This window comes from Ailuropoda melanoleuca, chromosome 19, assembly GCF_002007445.2.
Source record: "Ailuropoda melanoleuca isolate Jingjing chromosome 19, ASM200744v2, whole genome shotgun sequence".
Lineage (NCBI taxonomy): Eukaryota > Metazoa > Chordata > Mammalia > Carnivora > Ursidae > Ailuropoda > Ailuropoda melanoleuca.
The window spans coordinates 3,628,746-3,653,172 of record NC_048236.1 but is presented as its reverse complement, the minus strand read 5'-3'; the positions used below and the strand labels follow the sequence as shown (position 1 = coordinate 3,653,172).

The window sequence follows — 24,427 nt, the reverse complement described above, 5'->3', positions numbered from 1 at the left end:
AAAAAAAAAACTGAAATAAGTGATTTACCTGATAAAGAATTCAAAATAATGGTCATAAAAATGCTCACTGAAATCAAGAGAACAATGAATTAATAAAGTGAGAATTTTAACAGAGAGAAAATATTAAAAAATACCAAGCAGAGATCATAGAGTTGAAAAATATAATAACTAACTGAACTGAAATTTTCAGTAGAGGGGTTTAACATCAGACTAGATGAAGCCTAAGAAAGGATCAGTGAACTTGAAGACAGAGCAGTGGAATTCATCCAATCAGAGGGGCAAAAAGAAAAAAGGATAAAAAAGAGTAAAGATAGTTTAAGTGAAGATATCATCAGTCAGACCAATATTTGGATTATAAGGATACCAGAGGAGAAGAGAGAGATAAAGGGGGTAGAAAGCTTATTTGAAGAAATAATGGCTGAAAATTTCCATAACCAAGGGAAAGAAACAGATGTCCAGATTCAGGATGCCCACAGAGTTCCAATCCAGATGAATCCAGAGACCCACACTGAGACACATTATAATTAAATTGTCAAAGGCTAAAGGCAAGGGAAGAATCTTAAAAGCCACAGATCAGCTTGTTACATTATGAAGGACCCCCCCAAAAGACTGTTAGCAAATTTTTTCAGCAGAAACTTTGCAGCCCCAAAGAGAGTGGCATGGTATATTCAATGTGCTGAAAGAAAACAGTTGGCAACCAAGAATAGTCGACCTGGCAAAGTTGTCCTATGGAATTGAAGGAGAAATAAGAGTTTTCCAGACAAGCAAAAGTTGAAGGAGTTCATAACCACTAGACTAGCCTTAGACGAAATGTTCAAGGGACTCCTTCAAGCTGAAATGAAAGAATACTGATTAGTTACTGGAAAACAAATGAAAGTACAGCTCCCACCTGTTAAATTCATAGTACTTAAATGTTTCAAGGGTGGTGAGTAAATCATTCATACGTGTAGTAGGAAGGCTAAAAAACAAAAGTAGTAAAAATAATGACAACTACAATAATTTGTTAATGATACACAAAGTAAAAAGATGTACATTGTGAAATTCAAAAACCAAAATGGAGACTGAGTATTGAACGGTATGAAAACCTGAGAAGCAGTAGATGATCCTGTAAGTCCCAGTCTGAGTTCAAAGATAGTGGTAGACTGATGTCCCAGTTCGAAGACAGGCCAGAGGGAGTGTTTCTCCCTTATTCTGCCTTTTCTTCTTTTCAGGCTTTCAACATATCGGATGAGGCCCACCCATGTTGGAGAGGGCAGTTTGCCTCAGGCAGTTAATCTCATTCAGAAATACTTTCACAGACGTGTCCAGATTAATGTTTAACCAAGTATTTGGGTGCCCCTAGCCCAGTCAGGTTAAGACATAAAATTGACCACTACCCCATGTCACCTTGACACATACACACCTCAAACTATTCTTAATCTCCAAGTAAAGACAATAACAAGGTCATAATCTTGCCTAACTTGATACAATTATTCTCTGTAAAACTGAAAATGTGTTAACACATTTCCCAGAAGATGAGATTAATTCCTTGAGTGATATTTACACTTCTTAATATCCCTAAGTTAAAAACTATGGTGTAAAATTAATAAAAATTAAATATTATGCTTTAATCCAGTACATCTTGTGTTACATGATAAGGGAATAAGGAAGGGAAGGAAACAACAATATTTGCCCAATAGTCACACACACACAAACATATTTATAACAAAACAAGCAGAAAATATTCATAATGATTGCAATCCTTGTTTTTGTTACTGGTAATGTGAATAGCTGGTATTAGTAACTACCTTTTTCTATTACCCATTCTGTATTCCCTTTGCCTTCAGCAATCACCTCAGCTGGTTGTGGCTTTTCGCCTGGTGGAATGACCCAAACCTTCATTCCTGAAGGATCTGGGCCATTAATAGCCTTTCCTGGGTTGGGTTGTTGTAATTTTCCATTGGTTTTAACAACAGGGCATGGTAATACTAAGAGGTGGCCTCAGGGATCTCCTGTATTCCAGACATACTCTTCCTTACCTCCAGTGTGGCAAACCAGCCCTGTCTCTACTTGGTAGTCAACATCCCTCACCCCATCTAGCACAGTAACTCCCTCTTTGCTTGTTGACTCAGAGCATGAGGAATCCAAAGTGACTGAGCGGTAGTCTTAAAGTTTCATTTCAACGGAATAATTGTTGTGTCAGTGGAATAAATGTGAAAGCATTCCTCCCTCTGGAAAAGACTTTGAGGCCAGCAAATCATAAGGTCATGGGAACTGGAAGCAAAAATTTTGCTAGTGGGTCTTTAGGGGAAATAATGAGTGCTACCACTACCATTCCACCCCTTGATTCCTGGATTTGTGAATCCTATATGTGGGAGAAACAGCACCATATATTGGATGTTGATTCACAGGATGTATAAGTGTTTTAGAAAACCTTGCCCCAGCTCTACAAGGTATTGCCACCTAGTTGGCACTATAACTGGATTTTCAAAAGCCATTCCCACCATTCTGTCAGGCCAGCTACTTCATAATGGTGGGGAACGCGTTAAGACTAGTGCTTGTGAGTTCTTTGAGCGTGGACCCAGTGCACTACTTCCTTTGCTGTGATGTGAGCTTTTTGATCACAAATAATGCTGTATGGAGTACCATGACAACAGATAGGCATTTTCTAAGTCCACAGATGGTAGTTTGGGCAGTGGCGTTGCATGTGGGGACAGCAAATCCATATCCAGTGTAAATGTCTGTTCTAGTAAGAACCATACCCTTTCATTTTTGTGATGGGAGTGGTCTAATGTAATTAACCTGTTGCAAGGAGGATGGCTGATCACCCTAGGGAATGGTGCCAATTGAGAAACTCGGTGTTGATCTTTGCTGCTGACAGATAGGCACTCAGCAGGGCCTATAACAATGATGGCACTGATTAGTGGAAATCCGTGTTACTGGGCCCTGCATATCCTCCATCTCTTCCACCATGACCACTTTGTTCATGAGCCCCATTGAATGATGACAGGGTGATTGGGTGAAAAAACTGATAGTATCCACTTGATTATTAAAATTCTCCTTTGCTGAGGTTGCCCCTGAGTATCCACATGGGATTCAAATATCCTCACGTTTTTTCCTCGTTCAGAGAAATCTGTCCACCTATCTCATCCCTAATTTTCCTTCTCATCAATTTTCTACTCATGTTCCTTCCATGTCTCTTACCATTTATTCAGCCAACCATTGACCATAGCCCATGAATCAGTATATAATTGCAAATCTTACCATTTGTCCTTTCGAATAAAATGAACAATTAGATGCACTGCTAAAAGTTCTTCCCATTGGGAGGATTTCCCTTCACTGCTGTCTTTGAGTGATGTTCCAGAGGGGGACTGCCGTGCTCCGGGCTGTGCTGTTCACTTTTGACTGGTGCCTGCGTATCATGCAGGACCGTATGTAAAACAGGGCCTGAGTCTTCTCTGTTTCTGTTAATTGATCTTAGGGGGCTCCCATGAGGTCAGAGGTGCAGGGTAGGAGGGAAAGTGACTTCCCCCCTCATTCTACCTTTTGTTTTATTCAAGCCTTTTAATTATGGGTTTTTTTTTTCTGTTTATGTACATGAGTAAAATTTATGTATAATTTTACTTTCTTTCACTGTCTTTTTCTAGTTTTGCAACCCAGGTTATACTAGCCTAAATAAATGAGTTAGGGAGTATCTGTCTTTTTGTATTCTCTTTAAAAGTTGTATCAAATTAGAATACTCTATTCTTTGCATGTTTGGTACAAAATTACAGATGCGGCAAGGTTGTTTTGTTTTTGTTTGGTTTTGTTTAGGTTTTGATTTTTTACTGATTTAATTTCTTTCAAATTTATTAAGGTATTAAGATTTTTTATTTCTTCTTGAGTCAGCTTTGCCCATTTGTATTTTTTTTTAGAAATTTATCCATTTCACCACAGTATCAACATATTTGGCATAACATTAATCATGATATTTTGTTATTACCCATGAAGCGTTATGGTTAATTTCCTCAGATCTGCTGTTCTGAACCCTAATTATAGCTGAATCTAGTCTGGTTAATTTTTTTTCATCCATATTCATTATTGTGGTAACACATACATAACTTTAAATTTACCACTTTACTTATTTTTAACTGTACAATTCTCTGGCATTAAATACATTCAAAATGTTGTGCTAGCATCATCACTATTTATTGTTTAGAAGTTCTTATCATCCCAGGCAAACTTTCTACACATTAAGCAAAAACTCTCCAATCCCCTGTGTCCTCTATTCTGCTATCTTTATGAATTTTCTTATTCAGGATAACTCACATAGGTGGCAGCATACAACATTTGTCATTTTTGTCTGGCTTATTTTAGTTAGCATACTGTTTTTAAAGTTCTTTCATGTAGGAGCTTGTATCAAAACTTCTTTCCTTTTTATTGCTGAATAATACTTCGTTATATGTATTTGTTTTGTTTATTCATTCGTTAATGGAGACTTTGGTTGTTTCTACCATTTAACAATTCTAAATAATGTAGCTGTAATCATCGGTGTACACATACCTGTTTGAATCCCTATTTTCAATTTTCATTTCTTTGGAGGTATATACCCAGGTGTGGAATTGCTAGGTCAATTGCTCATTCTATGTTTAACGTTTTCCAGAACCAGCCAGCTGTTTTCCACTGTGGCTATACCATTGTGCATTTTCTCCAGCAATGCACAGTGTTTCCAGTTTCCCTGTATCCTAGCCAGCATTTTCCATTTTGTTGACAATAGCCATTCTTCTGGGTTTGAAGTAGCATCTCAGTGTGGTTTTGATTTGCATTTCTCTAACGACTGATGATGTGAGGATCTTTTCATTTGCTGTTGGCTGTTTGTATATTGTCATTGGAGACATATCTATTCAAGCCTGTTGCCCATTTTAAAATTGGGATTTTTTTATTTATTGTTGTGTTATAAGAGTTTTATAAATATATTCTGATTATTCATCTGATATATGACTTTCAAATATTTTCCTATTCTGTGGGTTGTCTTTTTACTGTCTTGTCCTTTGATGTATAAAAGGTTTGTAATTGTGATGAATTCCAATTTATTTATTTTTTCTTTTGTTGCCTGTTATTTTGGTGTCCTAGTTAAGAAACCCTTGCCAAATCTAAGGTCATGAAGATTTCCTGGTTTTATTTTTAAGAGTTTTATAGTTGTAGCTTTTTAATTTAGGTCTTTGATCTATTTTGAGTTTATTTTTTTTATATGGTGCAAGGTAAGAATCTGGCTTCATTCTTTTGCATGTGGATACCTTGTTTCCCTGCATCGGTTGTTGAAAAGACTGTCCCTTCCAAATTGGTTATTCCTGGTACCCTTGTTGAAAATCAGTTCTACATAATGCAATGTTTTATTTCGGGGCTCTCTATTCTATTCCATTTGTGTAAGGTTTTATTTCTGGGCTCTCTATTCTATTCCATTTGTCTGTCCTTATCCCAGCATTACATTTTTTGTTCTTTCACCCTTAGCCTCCGGCGAGATAGGCAGAAGCACTTTCACACATACCAGATATCAATGACTTTGTATTTAGTTCCTCAAACTGATCTCCTGCCTTGCTTGGGGTCCCAGCATTCTTTGCTGTATCTTGAATACAATGCTACATGAAATCCAGATTATTGGCTACTATGAATAATTAGATGCTTTCAGAATAAATTTTGGCTCCAGAGCTCTTGTATCCAGTGGAACTGTATTTTCCCATCTTGTCAGCCTTCTGTTTTATCTCCCACACTGCTGGTCAAAACATACTTTAAATGTAAGCTGTTAATATAGTATTGTGCATTTTCAAATGTCCTTTACCAGGAAGGGATTCTCTACACATCTGGTCCACCAAATGAAAGTTGAAAAAAGCACTTTTAAGATCAATAATCCATTCTTGACAATCTGCTTGTATATAATTAGAAATGATAAATTATGGCATTTATATAATTTTTTCTAAGCAGCTTTTCATTTTAATTATGTTACTTAATTACATTGCATGCCTTTATAATTTTCTAAATGGCTATTAAATGTATGTTATTTTATTAGTACTTTGGATATGGTAACATGATTTTCTGGTGGCCAATATTATGAAGTAGTTGTTAATATTTTCCATTTAAAACCGTAAATGGCCTTAAAAATGACTACACAGATCTGAAAAATAGCATAGCTAACACTGCCCCTTTTTTTGGAAGTTGTAGCTTGTGTGGGAGAGATGCAATTCTTTGTCCATAGAAAATTATTCATCCACTCTTGTTATTTGAGAGAACAATTTGTACTTTATTAACAGATTATGATAATAAATATCTTTCACTTTTTGCCTTTCTTAGTTTTATAGTGCCTAATATTGGTATGCTTAATTTTTTTGTTTTGTTTTTGTTTTGGCAGGTTTTCTTTAGGTGATGCTAGGAGGCCTCTTCATGAAACAGCAGTTTTGGTAGAAGATGTGGTTCACACACAGTTAATTAATCTGGTAAGAGCATATATAATCTTATTTGGTGTTTCTCCATTCTGCTTATATTGGGATTGCAACCCAACACTTGTTTTTAAAGATTGTATTTACATTTGAAATTCTTTATTTTGTCTACTGGATTGAGGTGTAATCTACATAAAACAAAATTTTACCACTCTCAGTACATAATTCAGTGAGTTTTGACAACTGAATATTCTCCTGTGACTATGAACGCAATCACGATATAGAACATATTCATCCAAAAAACTGACCTTGTGCCCCTGGGTAGTTAGTCCTTTCCCCCCCTTCCCTGACCCCCTGGTAACAATTGTTTTCTATCACTGTATAGTACAATTTTTCTAAAATGCCTTTCAAAACATTTCTGTGTTGCACTTTAGACTTACAGAAGAACTGCGCAAATAGTACATAAAATTCTCAGATACCTTTCATCTTCCTCTGTTAACATCTTATGTAACCACAGTATAGTTATCAAAAACAGGAAATAACGCTGGTATAATATTTTTAATGAAATTACCAACCTTATTCAATTTCCATCAGTTTTCTTTTTCATGTTCCTTTCCTATCCCAGGATCCAGTCTGGAGTAACACATTGTAGTTGGCTATCTTGTCTTTGTAATCAGCCCCTTTCCCGGATAATTCCTCCAACTTTCCTTGTTTCATGGCCTTGACATCTTTTTAAACATACTAGACAGTTGTTTTATAGGACACACTTCCTTTTTCAATCTGTCTGATGTTTTCTTATGATTAGAAAGTGGCTGTGCATTTTTGCCAAGAATACCACGGAAGTGATGAGTCCTTCTCAGTGTGTCACGTCAACATGGCCATGTTCTTGATGTTTTATTTGTGATTTTAACCTTGATAAATTGGTTAAGATGGTGTATACGCTGAATTTTTTCACTATAATAAAGTTACAAGTTTCTTAGCTTTGTAATAAATATCTTGGGGGAGGTATTTTATGACTCTGTAAATAGTTTCCTTCTCTAAAACTTTGTGCCTATTTATTTTACCATTCATCAGTGGATCTTGTCTGAGACAGTTATGACTGTTGGTATTTGCCTAATAGTGGTTTTCTATTTCCTGCTTTCCTTTTATATTTTTTAATTGCAATTAATCTTAAAGGAATATCTATCTTTTATCACCATTTATTTATTCAATTTTAATGTATCTTTATATGGACTAATGTATATTTAAATTTTATTCTTAAAATCATTATGCAGTAATATCATTATTTGTTTGTATTGCTTAAGTTATAATGTTAGCCATTAAGAACACTGTCATGTCCTTTTCCCATTTGTCCATCAGGTTTTTGATCCTATGTCCCATATATAGTAGAGATATCAATCCTTTGTATTATATGATAGAAATATATTCTTCCAGTGTGTGAGTTATCTTCTGACTGATTTTATGATTTTTTAGGCATATAAATATTTTAATTTCAACAGAGCCAAATATATCAACCTTTTACAGTCTTAGAATTTTGAAACATAGTTAGAAAGACTTTAGGGGTGCCTGGGTGGCTCAGTCATTAAGCGTCTGCCTTTGGCTCAGGTCATGATCCCAGCGTCCTGGGATCGAGCCCTGTGTCAGGCTCCCTGCTCTGCGGGGAGCCTGCTTCTCCCTCTCCCACTACCCCTGCTTGTGTTCCCTCTCTCACTGTCTCTCTGTCAAATAAATAAATAAAATCTTAAAAAAAATAAAAAGGCTTACTTTATACTGAATTTGAAGAGGAATTCAACCATGTTGCCTTCTGATACTTGTTATGTTTTCCTTTTTAACATTTAGGCCCTCAATCCGTTTGTAGTTTACCCTTGTTATCATGTGAAATGTGGATCTAATTTTATATAACTGACTACCCAGTTATACCATCATTATTTATCAAAAAGTCTGCTTTTCCTAATGATTTGAGATGCCTCCTTTATCATATACTAAATAAGCATATTTGGGCTCTAGTTATGATTTTATATTTATTGCCAGTGTCTTATTTTTCTGTGCATGTGATCATACATTTTAAATTAAATAGGTTTTATGGTGTATTTTAAAGATTGTTATAACTAGACTTGTAATTTTTCTTTCTGTGTGTTCCTGGTTATTCTTGTATGTTTATTTTTTTTTAAAGAATTTATTTATTTATTTGACAGAGATAGAGACAGCCAGCGAGAGAGGGAACACAAANGTAGACTTGTAATTTTTCTTTCTGTGTGTTCCTGGTTATTCTTGTATGTTTATTTTTTTTTTTAAGAATTTATTTATTTATTTGACAGAGATAGAGACAGCCAGCGAGAGAGGGAACACAAGCAGGGGGAGTGGGAAGAAGAAGCAGGCTCATAGCAGAGGAGCCTGATGTGGGGCTCGATCCCATAACGCCTCCGGGATCACTCCCTGAACTGAAGGCAGATGCTTAACCGCTGTGCCACCCAGGCGCCCCTATGTTTATTTTTTTATATGAATGTTAGTATTAGATTTTTCTAGCTCCATAAAATAGCTTTTTGGTGTCTTTATTGAGATCTCATGAATTTATAAATCAATTTAGAGAGTACTGCATCTTAAGATTATGTTTACTCCATCTAAGAATAGGGAATGCCTTTACCTTTTTTGAAAACCACTTTTGTGTCTTTCATGAGTGTTTTAACATTTCTCTTCTATAGGCTTCACATATTTATTACATTTATTCCTGTGTATTTGATCTTTGTTACTAATGCAAATGGAACATCTGAAACTGAAATACATAAATCTACAGATTTCAAGGAACTGAGCCAACTCCAGCAGGGTAAACCCAAAGAAATGCATGTTAAACTGCTGGATACAAAAGACATAATATTAAATCCTAAAAGCACCCAGATTCATTACCATAAGGGAACAATGACCTGAAAGACAGCAGAATTTTCATTAGAAAACATGGAGAGTAGGTCTAAAATGAGCCTCTTGTAGGCAGCATATAGATGGATCTTGTTTTTCTCTCTATTCTGGTACCCTATCTTCTGATTGGCCCATTTAGTCCATTTACATTCAGAGTGATTAGTGAGAGATATGAATTTAGTGCCATTGTGTTACCTGTAGAGTTGGTGTTTCCGGTGATGTTTTCTGGTCCTTTTCAGTCTTTGTTACTTTTGGGTTTTTTTCCTCCACTCAGAGTCCCCCTTAAAATTTCTTGAGGGCTGGTTTAGTGGTCATGAACCCCTTTAGTTTTTGTTCGTCTGGGAAACTTTTTATTTCTCCTTCTATTTTGAATGACACTCTTGCTGGATAAAGAATTCTTGACAGCATATTTTTCCAACTGAGCATTTTGAATATTTCCTTCCACTCCTTTCTGGCCTGCTAAGTCTCTGTGGACAAATCTGCTGCGAACCTTATCTGTCTTCCCTTGTAGGTTAAGGACCCTTTTCCCTTGCTGTGTTGGCAAAGGAAGTCAAATTTTCACTATTTGCAGACAACATAATACTCTATGAAGAAAACCTGAAATACTCCACTAAAAAATTGCTAGAACTCATACATGAATTCAGCAAAGTTGTGGGATAGAAAATCAATGCATAGAAATCTGTTGCATTTCTATGTAACAATAACGAAGCAGCAGAAAAAGAAATCAAGGAATTGATCTAATTTGCAATTGCACCGAAACAATAAGATACCTAGGAATAAATCTAACTAGAGAAGTAAAAGACCTGTACTCTGAAAACTATAGAACACTTATGAAAGAAATTGAAGAGGACACAAAGAAATGGAAAAGCATTCCATACTCATGGATTAGAAGAACAAACATTGATAAAATGTCCGTGCTACCCAAAGCAATCTACACATTTAATGCAATCCACATCAAAATACCACGAGCATTTTTCACAGATCTAGATCAAGCAATCCTAAAATTTATGTGGAACCACAAAAGACCCCAAATAGCCAAGCAGTTCTAAAAAAGAAAAACAAAACTGGAGGCATCACGATTCTGGATTTCAAGCTGTATTACAAAGCTGTAGTCATCAAGACAATATGGTACTGGCACAAAAACTGACATATAGATCAATGGAATAGAATATACTACCCAGAAATGGACCCACAGCTATATGGTTAACTAATTTTTGACAAAGCAGGAAAGAATATCCAATGGAAAAAAGACAGTCTTTTCAACAAATGGTGTTGGGGAAACTGTACAGCAACATACAGAAGAATGAAACTGGACCATTTTCTTACACCATACACAAAATAAATTCAAAATGGATTAAAGACCCAAATATGAGACAGGAAACCATCAAAATCCTAGAGGAGAACACAGGCAGAAACTTCTTTGAACCTCATCCATAGCATCTTCTTACTAGACATGTCACCCCAGGCAAGGGAATTAAGCAAAAATAAACTATTGGAACTTCATCAAGATAAAAATCTTCTGTACAGTGAAAGAAACAATCAACAAAACTAAAAGGCAGCCTACAGAATGGGAGAAGATATTTTCAAATGGCATAACTGATAAAGGATTAGTATCCAAAATCTACCAAGAACTTATCAAACTCAACATCGAAAAAACAAATAATCCAGTTAAGAAATAGGCAAAAGACATGAATAGGCACTTTTCCAAAAATGACATCCAGATGGCTAACAGACACATGAGAAGATGCTCAACATCACTCATCATCAGGGAAATACAAATCAAAACCATGATGTGATACCATCCTAACACTTGTCAGGATGGCTAAAATTAGCAACACAAGAAACGACGAGTGTTGGCAAGGTTGCAGAGAAATGGGAACACTCTTGCGCTGTTGGTGGGATTGCGAACTGGTCCAGCCACTCTGGAGAACAGCATGGAGGTTCCTCAAAATGTTAAAAATAGAACTACCCTATGATCCAGCAATTGTACCACTAGGTATTTTACCCAAAGGATACAAAAATGCAGATTCAAAGGGATATATGCTCCCTGACGTTTATAACGGCATTATCAACAATAGCCAAACTATGGAGAGAGCCCAAATGTCCATTGGCTGATGAATGGATAAAGAATATGTAGTATATATATACAATGGAATTTTACTTAGCCATCAAAAAAAAAAGAAATCTTGCCATTTACAATGATGACATGGATGGAGCGACAGTGTTTTATGCTAAGTGAAATAAGTCTGTCAGAGAAAGACAAATACCACATGATCTCACCCACATGTGGAATTTAAGAAAGAAAATGGATGAACATATGGGAAGGTAGAAAAGAAAAAAGAGAGAGGGAAACAAGCCACAAGAGACTCTTAATGATAGAGAACAAACTAAGGGTTGATGAAGGGAGGTGGGTGGTGAATGGGCCAGATGGGTGATGAATATTAAGGAGGGCACTTGTTATGAAGTACAGTGGGTGTTGTTGTAAATGGTGAATCACTGAATTCTACTTGAGAAACCAGTACTGTACTATATGTTAAGTACCTAAAATTTAAATTAAAAAAATAATTTATAAAAAGATAACATGGAGACTTGAAGGAAATACAAGTTTTAAAGTACCGGATAGAGAATTTTCAGTTGTCAGCTGTTTTTCTCTGATTCCATCCATATTCACATGGCCTTCTCTCCTTTGTCCCTGTGTCTCTATGTGTCCTTTTATCTTAAAAAGATGATCAGATATTTACTATTTAGTGTATTAAATCTATGCATGCTGTTATCTTCACATCACAGTGTTAGAGCTTTTCCTTTAAAAAGTCCTCTTTTAAAGCAATTAAAATATAGAAGGAAGTATGTATAATCTTTTACATTTACCCACATATTTACCATTTTCCATGCTCGTCATTTGTTCTTATAGGTATGAGTTGCCATTTAAATAATTTCCTTCAGCCTGAAAACACTAACATTTTTAATAGTACAGCTGTGCCAGTGATGAATTATCTTTAGTTTCTACATCTGAACATACCTATTTGCACTTTTTTTCTTGAGGAGTATCTTTTCTGTATGTGAAATTCTGGTTGCTAATCTTTTCCTTTTAGCTGTGCAATTGTGCCACTTCAGTGTTTCTCATCATACGTTAGTTTCTAGTGACAGGTCAGCTGTTACTCACTTGTTCCCCTGTTTGTAACATGTTGTCATTCTTTGGCTTGTTTCAGGATTTTCTCTTTACTGTTGGATCTTAGAAGTTTGATCTATGGAGGACTGACTTTCTTCATGGTTATCTTGCTTGCAAGTTTGCTGATCTTGTTGGATCTGGAAACTAATGTTTTCTGCCAATTTGCAGAAGCTTTTGGCCATTATTTTTTGTTTGTGTTTTTCATTCTTCGATTTCAGTCACATGTGTGCTGAACCATTTGTTATTGTTTCACAAATCTCTGAGAGTCTCTTCCCCTCTGTTTATCTGTTACTTTGCTTGACTTTGTAGTTTCTACTGATTTATCTTTAACTTCACGGATTCTTCTGTAATCTTTAATCTACTATTTAGTCAATCTGATATATTTTTCACTTTAATCATAGTATCCTCTATTTTACTATGAAAATGTGTCTTTTTGTGCTGTAATATCCCTTTCTGAGTTATGGACACATTTTTATATTGTTCTTTCATTTCAAATATAGAAATTCCAAGTTACATGTAGAAGTTATTTGATGATGTTCATTGCAGTAGTGTAAAGCAGAATTTGCTTATTCTTTCCTCATTATAAAGGAACTTCTTATTACATATACATGTGATAATCCATGCATTATTCGGATAATAATTTTGATCTGTGTTTGTGAGATTGACCCTGTCCAGATCTCACTAAATGTAAAATGGAATGACACCTTACTAGAGGAAGGTCTTCCTTTTTTCTCGTTGCCATATCAAGGCATGTATTAGAGTGAGTTCTTCGGATGAAAAGAATAATAGAGAAATGTTTTTCAAGTTAGTCCTTTCTTAGCATTTTATATTTGCAGCCCTGACAAAATATATGTGTGTCTATGTGTATATGCGTTTTATGCCATCTTATAATTCTCTGTACATTTAACTCTATACATTTAACTAGTTTTTTTCTTTAATTCTTGTATTCCATGTTTATTGAGCTATAAGTGACATGTAACATTGTGTAAGTTTAAAGTGTACGATAACAGAATTTGCTATGTTTATATTGTGAGATGATTACCACATTCACGTTAGTTTACATATCCATCACCTCACATATTTAACATTTTTTGCACAAGTGATGAAAACACTTAATATCTACGCTCTTAGTAATTTTCACGTATACAATACAGTATCATTAGCTATAGTCATTGCGCTGCGCATTAGGCACTCAGAACCGATGCATCGTATGTTTGAAAGTTTATACCCTCTGAACTGCATTGTCCCTTTTCTTCCATCCCTAAGCCCCTGGTAGCCCCCAATCTACTGTTTCTATGAATTTCCTGTTTTTTTTTAGATTCTGCATATAATGAGATCATACAGTAGATGTCTTCTCTTTCTGATTTATTTCACTTAGCATAATGCTCTCAAGGTTTATTTTATGTTGTTGCAGATGGCAGGAATTGCAGGGTTTTCTTTTCTGCGGCCAAATAATAGTCTGTTACACGTATACATGCACGCGTGTGCCACATTTTCTTTATCCACTCATCCATGATCCACATTTGGGTGGTTTCTGTGTCTTGACTATTGTAAATAATGCTGTAGTGTGTATTATGGTACAGATATCTTTTCAAAGATTTTATTTCTTTTGGATATACACCCAGAAGTAGGATTGATGGCTTTTGTGGCATTTTTTTTTCTTTGAAGAATTTTCATACTGTTTTCCATTGCGACCATCTCAGTTTACTTTCCTACCCAACAGTGCACAAGGGGTTACTTTTCTAACACATCCTTGCCAGCACTTGTAGTCTGATGTCTTGTTGATAATAGTCCTTTTAGCATGGATAATATCTCATTGAGGTTTTGATTTGCATTTCTCTGATGATAAGTGATGTTGAACATTTTTTATATACCTTTTGGCCATTTGTGTATCTTCTTTGGAAAACCATCTATTGAGGTCCTTCCCCAGTTTTAAGTTTGCCAACCATCTTTCATGTTCATGTTTTATTTGATAAGCATTAAATCTTGGGAAAACAGAGAGGATGTTATATTTTCCAATTTGAATATCCATGTGTAGAGAGAAACAACTCGTCCAAGACACAAGCTTATTAAGTGCTGCGGTTGGAACCAGAGTTGAGGCCTCCTGACCCTTGTTCTATGCAATTTTTTAAAAAATTATTATTTTTTCTGCTGTGGAGTTATATGATATCCCTGAATATTTTGGATATTAACCTCTTACCAGATATATGGTTTGCAAATATATTCTCCCATTTCATAGGATGCCTTTTCATCTTATTGATTATGACTTTCACTCTGCAACAGATTTTTAATTTGTTGTACTCTCAGTTTATTTTTTGCTGTGCTTTTAGTGTCCCATCCAAAATATCATTGCCCAGACCAATATCAGGGAGCTTTTTAATCTAAGTTTTCTTCTAAGAGTTTTATGGTTTCATATCTAACATGTAAGTCTTTATTCCATTTTGAGTTAATTTTTCTGACTGGTGTAAGATAGAGGTCCAGTTTCATTCTTTCACATGTGGTACCCAGTTTTCCAATACCATTTATTAAAGAGACTGTCTTCTCCATTGAATATTCTTGGCTCCCTTATGACATATTAGTTCACTGTGTGTGCATAGGTATATTTCTGGGATCTTAATTGTATATCATTCATCTTTGTGTGCATTTTTATGCCAGTACCATGCTGTTTTTAATTACTATAGCTTTGTCGTATAGTTTGAAATGAGGCTGTGATGTTTTCTTCTTTTTTCTCAAGTTTGCTTCAGTTATTCAGGATCTTTTGTGGTTCCATATAAATTTTAGCATCATCTTTTCTATTTCTGTGAAAAATGCTGTTAGAATTTTGATAGGGATTGCATTGAGTCTGTAGATGGCTTTGAGTAATATGGACATTTAAATAATACTAATTTTTCAATCCATGAACATAAGATATCTTTCCATTTTTTGTGTTGTCTTTAATTGCTTTCCTCAATATTATACAGTTTTCAGTGAAGTGACATTTCCCCTCATTGGTTAAATTTAATTTTTTTTTGAGGCTAGTGTAAATGTGATTCTTTTCTTTCTCTTTCAGAAAGCTCATTGCTAGTGTATAGAACTGTAACTGATTTTTGTATATTGACTTTGTATTTTGCGACTTTACTGAATTTATTGGTTTTAATGGTTTTTTGGTGGATTCTTTATATTTCCTACGTGTAACATCATGTCATCTGCAAAACAGAGAGTTTTATATCTTCCTTTCCAATTTGAAATACTTTTTGTTTCTTTTTCTTGCCTAATTTTTCTGTTGGGCTTCCAATAGCATGTTGAATAAGAGTGGTGAGAGTGGGCACCCTTGGCTTGTTCCTGATCTTTAAAGAAAAATTTCGATCTTTCACTTGATACTAGCTATTGGCTTGTTGTATATGGCCTTTATTATACTGAGTTATATTCCCTCTTTACATAATCTGTTGAGAATTATTATCACAAAAGGGTGTTGAATTTTGTTAAATGTTTTTTCTGCATCTATTATGAGGGTCATAAGCTTTTTATCCTTCATTCTATTTAAGTAGCATATCACACTTATTGATTGGTGTGTTCTGAACCAACTTTGGATCCCAGGGAAAATTCCAATTGAGTATAGTGTATGATCTTTTTAATATACTTTTGAATTTGGTTTGCTGGAATTTTATCAAGAATTTCTGAATCTGTATTCATAAGATATATTAGCATGTAGTTTTCTTTTCTTGTAGTGTCCTTATATGACTTTGGTGTCAGTTTAATGCTGGCCTCATGAAATGAGTTTGGAAGTGTTTCCTCTTCTTCAGTTTTTTGGAAGAATTTGAGGATTGTCTTCTTTAAATATTTGGTAGAATTTACCAGTGAAACTTTCTGATCCTGGGCTTTTCTTTGTTGGGAGATTTTGATTACTGCTTCACCTTCTTAGTCATTATTGGTCTGTTCGGATTTTCCATTTCTTCATGATTCAATCTTGGTAGGCTGTATATTTCTAGGAATTTATCCATTTCCTCTAGGTTATCCATTTTATTTTCCTTTAATGCTCATAGCAGCCTTTTTTGATATTCTGCATTTCTGTGATACCAGTTATAATGTCTCCTATTTCTTTTATAATTTTGTTTACTTGAGTCCTCTTTTTCTTTCCTTGTTAATTTAGCTACAGATCTGTCAATCTGTTTATATTTTCAAAAAAATTCCTAGTTTCATTAAATTTTTTTTCTATTGTGTCTCTAGTATCTATTTCATTTATTTTTGCTCTAATCTGTATTATTTCCTTCTGCTATCTTTGGACTTAGTTTGCTCTTTTTTTTTTTTTTTGTCCTTGTGGTATAAAGTTAGGTTATATATTTGAGACCTTTCTTTATTCTTAATGTAGGCAATTATTGCTATAAACTTCCCTCTTAGAACTGGTTTTGCTGTATCCCAAAAGCTTTGGTATGTTCTGATTCTGTTTTTGTCTCAAGGTATTTTCTGTCTCCCCTTTTGATTTCTTGTTTGATCCATTGGTTATTCAGAAGAGTACTACTCAATTTCTGCATATTTGAGAATTTTCCAGTTTTCCTCCTATTATTGATTTCTAGTTCCTTACCTTCGGGGTCAGAAAAAAAAATAATTGATTTATGATTTCAGTCTGTAGACAGAAATGTTTCCTGCCTGGTTCTTGTGCCAGCAGGACTCCTTGAGACAGCAGCCAAGAAGGACTGCAGCCCAGTTAGAGGGCCCTTTCAGAATCTGCAGAAAAACCAAGTTTGGTAGGCTTACCTGCAGGGGCTTCTGGACAATGGCCAGGAGGTTGGAATCAGTGCACAGACCGTTTCAAGTTCCACAGCTGGGACTGAGCTGTGTCTCCACCACGTGAGGCACAGGTGGGCATGACTCCTCCAGGTCCTTTGACGTGTGGTGTAGGTGATGGTACGGTGGCCACAGAGTGCTCTAGCCTAGTCCTCAGAGGTACAGGAATGTTTCTGGGTCTGTAGCCAGTACCACATTCAGTAAATCAGTTGAAAAACAGCTCTCATCAACTTCAGACTGAACTGAACTTTCAGAGTCTCCTACCTGGGTCTTAAAACGCACACATGGCCCTTTTGTCCGTGGGTGGTGGCCACATTATTGTTGCTGAGGGGGAATATAAGCATGGGAGCTCTCGGCCATTTTCCTGACATCACTTACCTCCTTTTTAATTCTTTGAGTATATTTATCATAGCTCCTTTAAAATCTTCATCTTCTAAAGTCAATATATGGATCACATTGGAATCCATTTCTGTTGACACCTCAGTTTACTCAGTTATCCTTTTGGTTTTTTTTTTTTTAAAGATTTTATTTATTTATTTGACAGAGAGAGACAGACAGCGAGATAGGGAACACAAGCAGGGGGAGTGGGAGAGGAAGAAGCAGGTTCCTAGCAGAGGAGCCTGATGTGGGGCTCGATCCCAGAATGCTGGGATCACGACCCGAGCCAAAGGCAGACGCCTAACGACTGCGCCACCCAGGCGCCCCATCCTTTTGTTTCTTTGCATACCTAGTAATTTTGTTTGAAAAGTGGATATTGTATCTAATATACTCTTATGACTCCTCTGAAAATTGTGGTTGTTTTTCTTTTCGCTGGCAGGTAACTTGCCTGGACATAAAATGTAAACTCTGCCGTATTGTGAGCCAACTCACATCTCTGCTCAGTTCTTACGACTTCCTGCTACTGCTTTTTTGGCTTCATCTCTTCTGCGTCTCCTGTGAGCTTGTGCATTTCAGCACATTTCAGCTCTTCAAAGGAAAGGAAAACATAATAGGAAAAAGTTGTTTAAATAGTGATACTTCCTTAACTTAGAATACAACGCAGCCACTACACATTGTGATCTATTGTGTTTCCTTACTAGTTTGAGTTTTTGTATTTGAAGGTATTGCTTATATTATATATGGCAAAATCCACGTTTTCTTCTTCTTGTTCGGCTCTGTGTGTTTTGACAAATGCAAAGAGTCTTATAACTACCACAACAGTGAAGATTCAGAACTATGACATCACTCCCCCCGCAAATTCCCTTGTTTTTCCCATTTGTATTCAAACTCCTCTTCCTTACCCCAACCTTCTGCCTCCTTGAGGTCTCCATTCACCTTTGTTGGAACAGAACGAGAGAGCTGCTCATAACTTTTTGTATGTGCCTGGTAATCAGACCTAAATTTACACTGTTTTTTTTCCAGGGTAGGAGTTACTCGTGCAAAATAAAACCCATGAAACTCACTACCAGATTTTTGTATTTTGGGTTCATATTTCCTTCTCAAGTCTGCCTCCTACCGTTCACTATTCAGAACTCTCAGATGGTTGTTGCGTGCGCTACGTCCAGGGGTTTTATTGTATTCATTCGGAGAAGCAGTGCGCAGTGTGCTTACTCCAGCTTAACTGGCTAGATATTTGAATTCAGTCATTTCTATAAACATTGCTGATTCAATGAATCTACTTTCTTTTAATTAAAAACCTTTTATTGAGACATAATTGACCTATAATAGTATATTAGTTTCAGGTATATAACATAATGATTACATATTTGTATATATTGCAAAATGATCACCACAGTAATGAATTTCTCTAATTTCGGTTTTCTTTCCTCTTTTTCCCCCTCCTTGCATCTGAATCTTGGTACATTTTTATCATAGCACATTTGTTCCACAGTGTTACCTAAGAATTCCTATTTCTGATATTGATGTAAGTAAAAGTATGTTGTTTCCAAATAGGGATCCATTTGCAATTAAGTAAAATAGTTTACTAATATCAAATTTAAGCTTATCAATTAAAGAAGAGCTTGGTTGGTTGATTATCTTTGATGGAAGTCTCCTGATATTCTTGAAGCTTATACATCTATTTCTCTTAGTTTTAACCTGCATGTCAGAGACCTCTCTTGATAGTTTTTATTTTTATTTTATTTTTAAAGATTTTATTTACTTATTCGACAGAGATAGAGACAGCCAGCGAGAGGGGGAACACAAGGCAGGGGAAGTGGGAGAGGAAGAAGCAGGCTTATAGCGGAGGAGCCTGATGTGGGGCTCTCCCACAACGCCGGGATCACGCCCTGAGCCAAAGGCAGAGGCTTAACCACTGTGCCACCCAGGCGCCCCTCTCTTGATAGTTTTTAAAACAATATTTATTTATTGTTTGAAAGCTACCACATTATGTTTTGATGTCACTTGCTGATATCTGGATGCAACCCAAACATGCACAGGGCTATTTATATGTAGATAAGTCTTTAGAAATTGCTATGCAGAAAGCTGTGGTGTTTTTAATGCTGCAGTGTCCTTTCAGATCCAGTAGTCACAGTATCTTAAAATACTCTCTGTGTATTTACTGTTCAAAATGTGGGAATCCCTATGGGACTAAATCTTTAGCCATGCAATCTAAAATTATAAGTGGCTATCAGTTATTCTTTGGTTTTTTGTTTGTTTGTTTTGTTTTGTTTTAATTTTTTATTATGTTATGTTAGTCACCATACAGCACATCAGTAGTTTTTGATGTAGTGTTCCATGATTCATTGTTTGCATATAACACCCAGTGCTCCACGCAATACTTGCCCTCCATAATACCCATCACCGGCCTATACTAATCCCCCACACCCTCCTCCCCTCTGAAACCCTTATTTTGTTTCCCAGAGCCCAGGGTCTCTCGTGGTTCATTCCCCCTTCTGTTTACCCCCCCTTCATTCTTCCCTTCCTTCTCCTACCGATTTCCCTGCTATTTCTTATGTTCCATAAATGAGTGAAATCATATGATAATTGTCTTTCTCTGCTTGACTTATTTCACTTAGCATTATCTCCTCCAGTCCTGTCCATGTTGCTGCAAATGTTGTGAAATCATTCTTTTTGATGGCTGAGTAATATTCCATTGTATATATGGACCACATCTTCTTAATCCAGTCATCTGTTGAAGGGCATCTCGGCTCCTTCCACAATTTAGCTATTGTGGACAATGCTACTACGAACATTGGGGTGCATATGGCCCTTCTCTTCACTACGTCTGTATCTTTGGGGTAAATACCCAGTAGTGTAATTCCTGGGTCAAAGGGCAGTTCTATTTTTAACTTTTTAAGGGACCTTCACACTGTTTTCCAATGTGGCTGTACCAACTTGCATTCCCACCAACAGTGTAAGGGATCCCCTTTCTCCACATCCTCTCCAACATTTGTCATTTCTTGCCTGGTCAATTTTTGCCATTTTAACTGGGGAAAGGTGGTATCTCAATGTGGTTTTGATTTGAATTTCTTTGATGACTAATCAGTTGTTCTTTGAACGTGAAAGTTATATTTTTAACAGTCTCCTAAAAACAAAAGTGTAAAGCCACCATTTAGTTTCTAGAGTGACATATACTGTTTCCAACTGTTTCTTGCTTAAATGGATCATTAGGTATTCTTTATTTCATATATTCGTTTTATGTATTCATTAATTCAGTAAACCTTTATTGAGTGACACTAACGTAGCTCCGATTCTACTGATACAAAGTGAATAAAAAATTGTCTTTGCCTTTGGGGAATAGTTCTGTAATGTATATGGGATACAAGTTAAATTTATAATCCAAAAGGAAGCAAATACACACTCCTCTCCAGTGCACATTCAACACTTTCCAAGACAGGTAATATGTTAGGCCACAAAACAAGTCTAAATAAATTCAAGAGGATTGAAATCATATCAAGCATCTTTTCCAACCACAGTGCTATGAAGCTAGCAATTAATTAGTTATATGAAGAAAACTGAAGAATTCACAAATCTATGAAGATTAAACAACCTGCTTCTAAACAACCAATTAGTTTGGTCTGGTAAATGCCTTCCAGAAGAGATCAAAAAGCCTCAAACAACCTAACTTCATACCTACTGGAACTAGAAAAAGAAGAACAAACAAAGCCAATGTTAATTGAAGGAAGGAAATAACAAAGATTAGAGCAGAAATAAATGAAACGGACTAAGAAGACAATAGAAAATATCAGTGAAACTAAGAGCTGGTTCTTCAAAAAGATAAACAAAATTGACAAACTTTTAGATTCACAAAGAAGAAAAAGTCTCAAAATCAGAAATGAAAGAGATGTTACAACTGATACCACAGAAATATAAAAGATCGTAAGAAACTACTATAAACAGTTCAATGCTAGCAAATTGGACAACCTAGAGGAAATGGATAAATTCCTAGAAACACACAACCTTACCAAGACTGCATCTGGGTGAAACAGAAAATCTGAACATTCCAGTTACTATTAAGGAGATTGAATCCATAATCTAAAATCTCCCAATAAACAAAAGTCCAGGACCAGATGGCTCCACTAGTGAATTCTACCAAACATTCAAAGAAGAATTAATGGCAGTTCTTCTCTACGTCTTCCAAAAAAATAGAAGAGGAAGGAATTCTTCTAATCTCATTTTACAAGGCCACCATTACCCTGATACCAAACCCAGACAAGGAAGTCACAAGAAAACTCCAGGCCAATATCCCTGATTAATATAGGCCTGAACGTCCTCAACAAAACGTTAGCAAACGAGCTCAACAATTCATAAAAAGGATCATGTACCATGATCAAGTGGGATTTATTCCAGGGATGGAAGGATGGTTCAACATGCACAAATCAATTAGTTTGATACACCACATGAACAGAAAGAAGGATAAAAATCATCCGATCATCTCAATAAGATGCAGAAAGGCATTTGACAAAATTCAACATCCATTTGTGATAAAAACTCTAAACAAAGCCCATATGGAGTGACTGTTCTTGAATAAGTCATTAGGGCCATATATGACAGGCCCACAGCTAACATTGTACTTGACAATGGAAAGGGGGAAGCTTTTCCTCTAAGATCAGGAAGAAGACAAGAATGCCCACTTTCACCACTTTTAGTCAACATAATAGTGGAATTCTTAGTTAGAGTAGTCAGGCAAGAAAAGGAAATAAAAGGCATCCAGATTGGAAAGGAAGAAGTAAAATTTCCACTATTTCCTAAGATTCCATGAAAAAAAACTGTTATGACTAATAAATTCAGTAAAGTTGCAAGTCAATAAATTCAGTAAAGGATACAAAATTAAAAAACAAAAATCTTGTTTTTCTAAACACTAATAATGAACTAACAGAAAGAAGTTAATATAAAAAAAATCTCATTTACAATTGCATCAAAAAGATATAATTTTTAGGAATAAATTTAACCAGGGAGATGAAACACCATATAGTGAAAACTACAGGACATTAAGGAAAAAAACTGAAGATGACACAAATAAATGGAAAGATACTCCATGATCAGAGTTTGGAAGAAGTAATTTTGTTAAAATGTATGTACTATCCAAAGCAATCTATAGATTCAAGTCAATCCATATCGAAATTCCATGGCATTTTAATAGAAATAAAACAATCCTAAAATTTATATGGAACTTCAAAAGACCTTGAATAGCCAAAGCAGTCTTAGTAAAGAAGAACAAAACTGGAGGTATCAACACTCTCTCATTTCAAACTATATTAAAAAGGTACAATAAATAAAATAGTATGGTATTAGGGGCGCCTGGGTGGCGCAGTCGTTAAGCGTCTGCCTTCGGCTCCGGGCGTGATCCCGGCGTTATGGGATCGAGCCCCACATCAGGCTCCTCCGCTGGGAGCCTGCTTCTTCCTCTCCCACTCCCCCTGCTTGTGTTCCCTTTCTTGCTGGCTGTCTCTATCTCTGTCAAATAAAAAAAAAAAAAAAAGTATGGTATTAGAATAAAAACAGACACGTAGATTAATAGAATGGAATAGAGATCCCAAAAATAACCCATGCATTTATGGTCAATTAATTTTCAACAAAGCAAGCATGAATATACAATGGGAAAACAACAGTCTGTTCAAAAATGGTGTTGCAACAATTGGACAGTTACATACAAAGGAATGAGACTGGACCACTGTCTTATACCATACACAAAAATTAACTCAAAATGGGTTTAAATACTTGAACATAACACCTGAAACCATGTGACTCCTAGAAGAAAACATAGGAAGTAATCTTCTGGACATAGGTCTTCATCATGTTTTTTTTAATCTGATACCAAAAGCAAAAGCAAAATTAAACAAGTGGAACTATATCAAACTATACAAAGCTTCCGCACAGCAAAGAAAACAATCAGCAAGCTGACAAGACAGTCTACCAAATGGAAGAAAATATTTGGAAATCATATAATTGTTAAGGCATTAATATCCCGAATACATTAAGAATTCACATAGTTAATAGGAAAAAAACGATTTGATTAAAAAATAGGCAGAAAATCTGAATAGACGTTTTTCCAAAGAAGACGTGCAGATGGCCAACAGGTACATGAAAAGGTGTTCTACAACACTAATCATCAAGAAAATACAGATCAAAACCACAATGAGATATTAGTTCACACCTGTTAGAATGGCTATTATCAAACAGATGAGAACACATGTTGGCAAGGGTGTGGAAAAGGGAACTCTTGTGCACTATTAGGGGAATTACAAGTCGACCCAGCCACTGTAGAAAACAGTGGAAATTTCTCACAAAAAATGAAAACTAGAGCTACCATCTGATACAGCAATTCCACTTCTTGGTATTATTATAAAAAAACAAAACACTAATTCAAAAAGATGTATGTGCCTGTGTTCATTTCAACATTATTTACAATAGCCAAGATACGGAAACTAACCTAAGTGTCTGTCAGTGGATGAATGGATAAACAAATTGTGATATATATATATACACAATGTAATGTGATTCAGCCAAAGAAAAGAATGGGATCTTGCCATTTACATCTACATGGGTGCACCTAGAGGGTATTATGCTAGTTAAGTGAGACACAGAAAGACAGATACCATATGATCTCTCTTATATGTGGAATCTAAAAACAAAAACATAAAAGCCAGCTCATACATATAGAGAACAGGATAGTGGTTGCCAGTAGTGTGGTGGGGGGAAGTGTATGAGGATGTGGAGAAACTGGTATGCTATTTTTTGTTTTTCATTTAAATAAATTGAGTAAAAA

General features: G+C 35.7%; 1 protein-coding gene across 3 annotated transcripts in view; it reads left to right on the top strand.

Annotated features, from left to right (window-relative positions):
• The window catches only part of SUPT3H (SPT3 homolog, SAGA and STAGA complex component), a 548,006-nt gene that overhangs the window by 278,475 nt on the left and 245,104 nt on the right, over positions 1-24,427 (top strand). For all 3 annotated transcript variants that reach the window (XM_034648176.1, XM_034648177.1, XM_034648178.1), the window contains exon 3: positions 6,365-6,449. In XM_034648176.1, the coding sequence (XP_034504067.1) occupies positions 6,365-6,449 (85 nt within the window). The remainder of the gene's footprint in view (positions 1-6,364; positions 6,450-24,427) is intronic.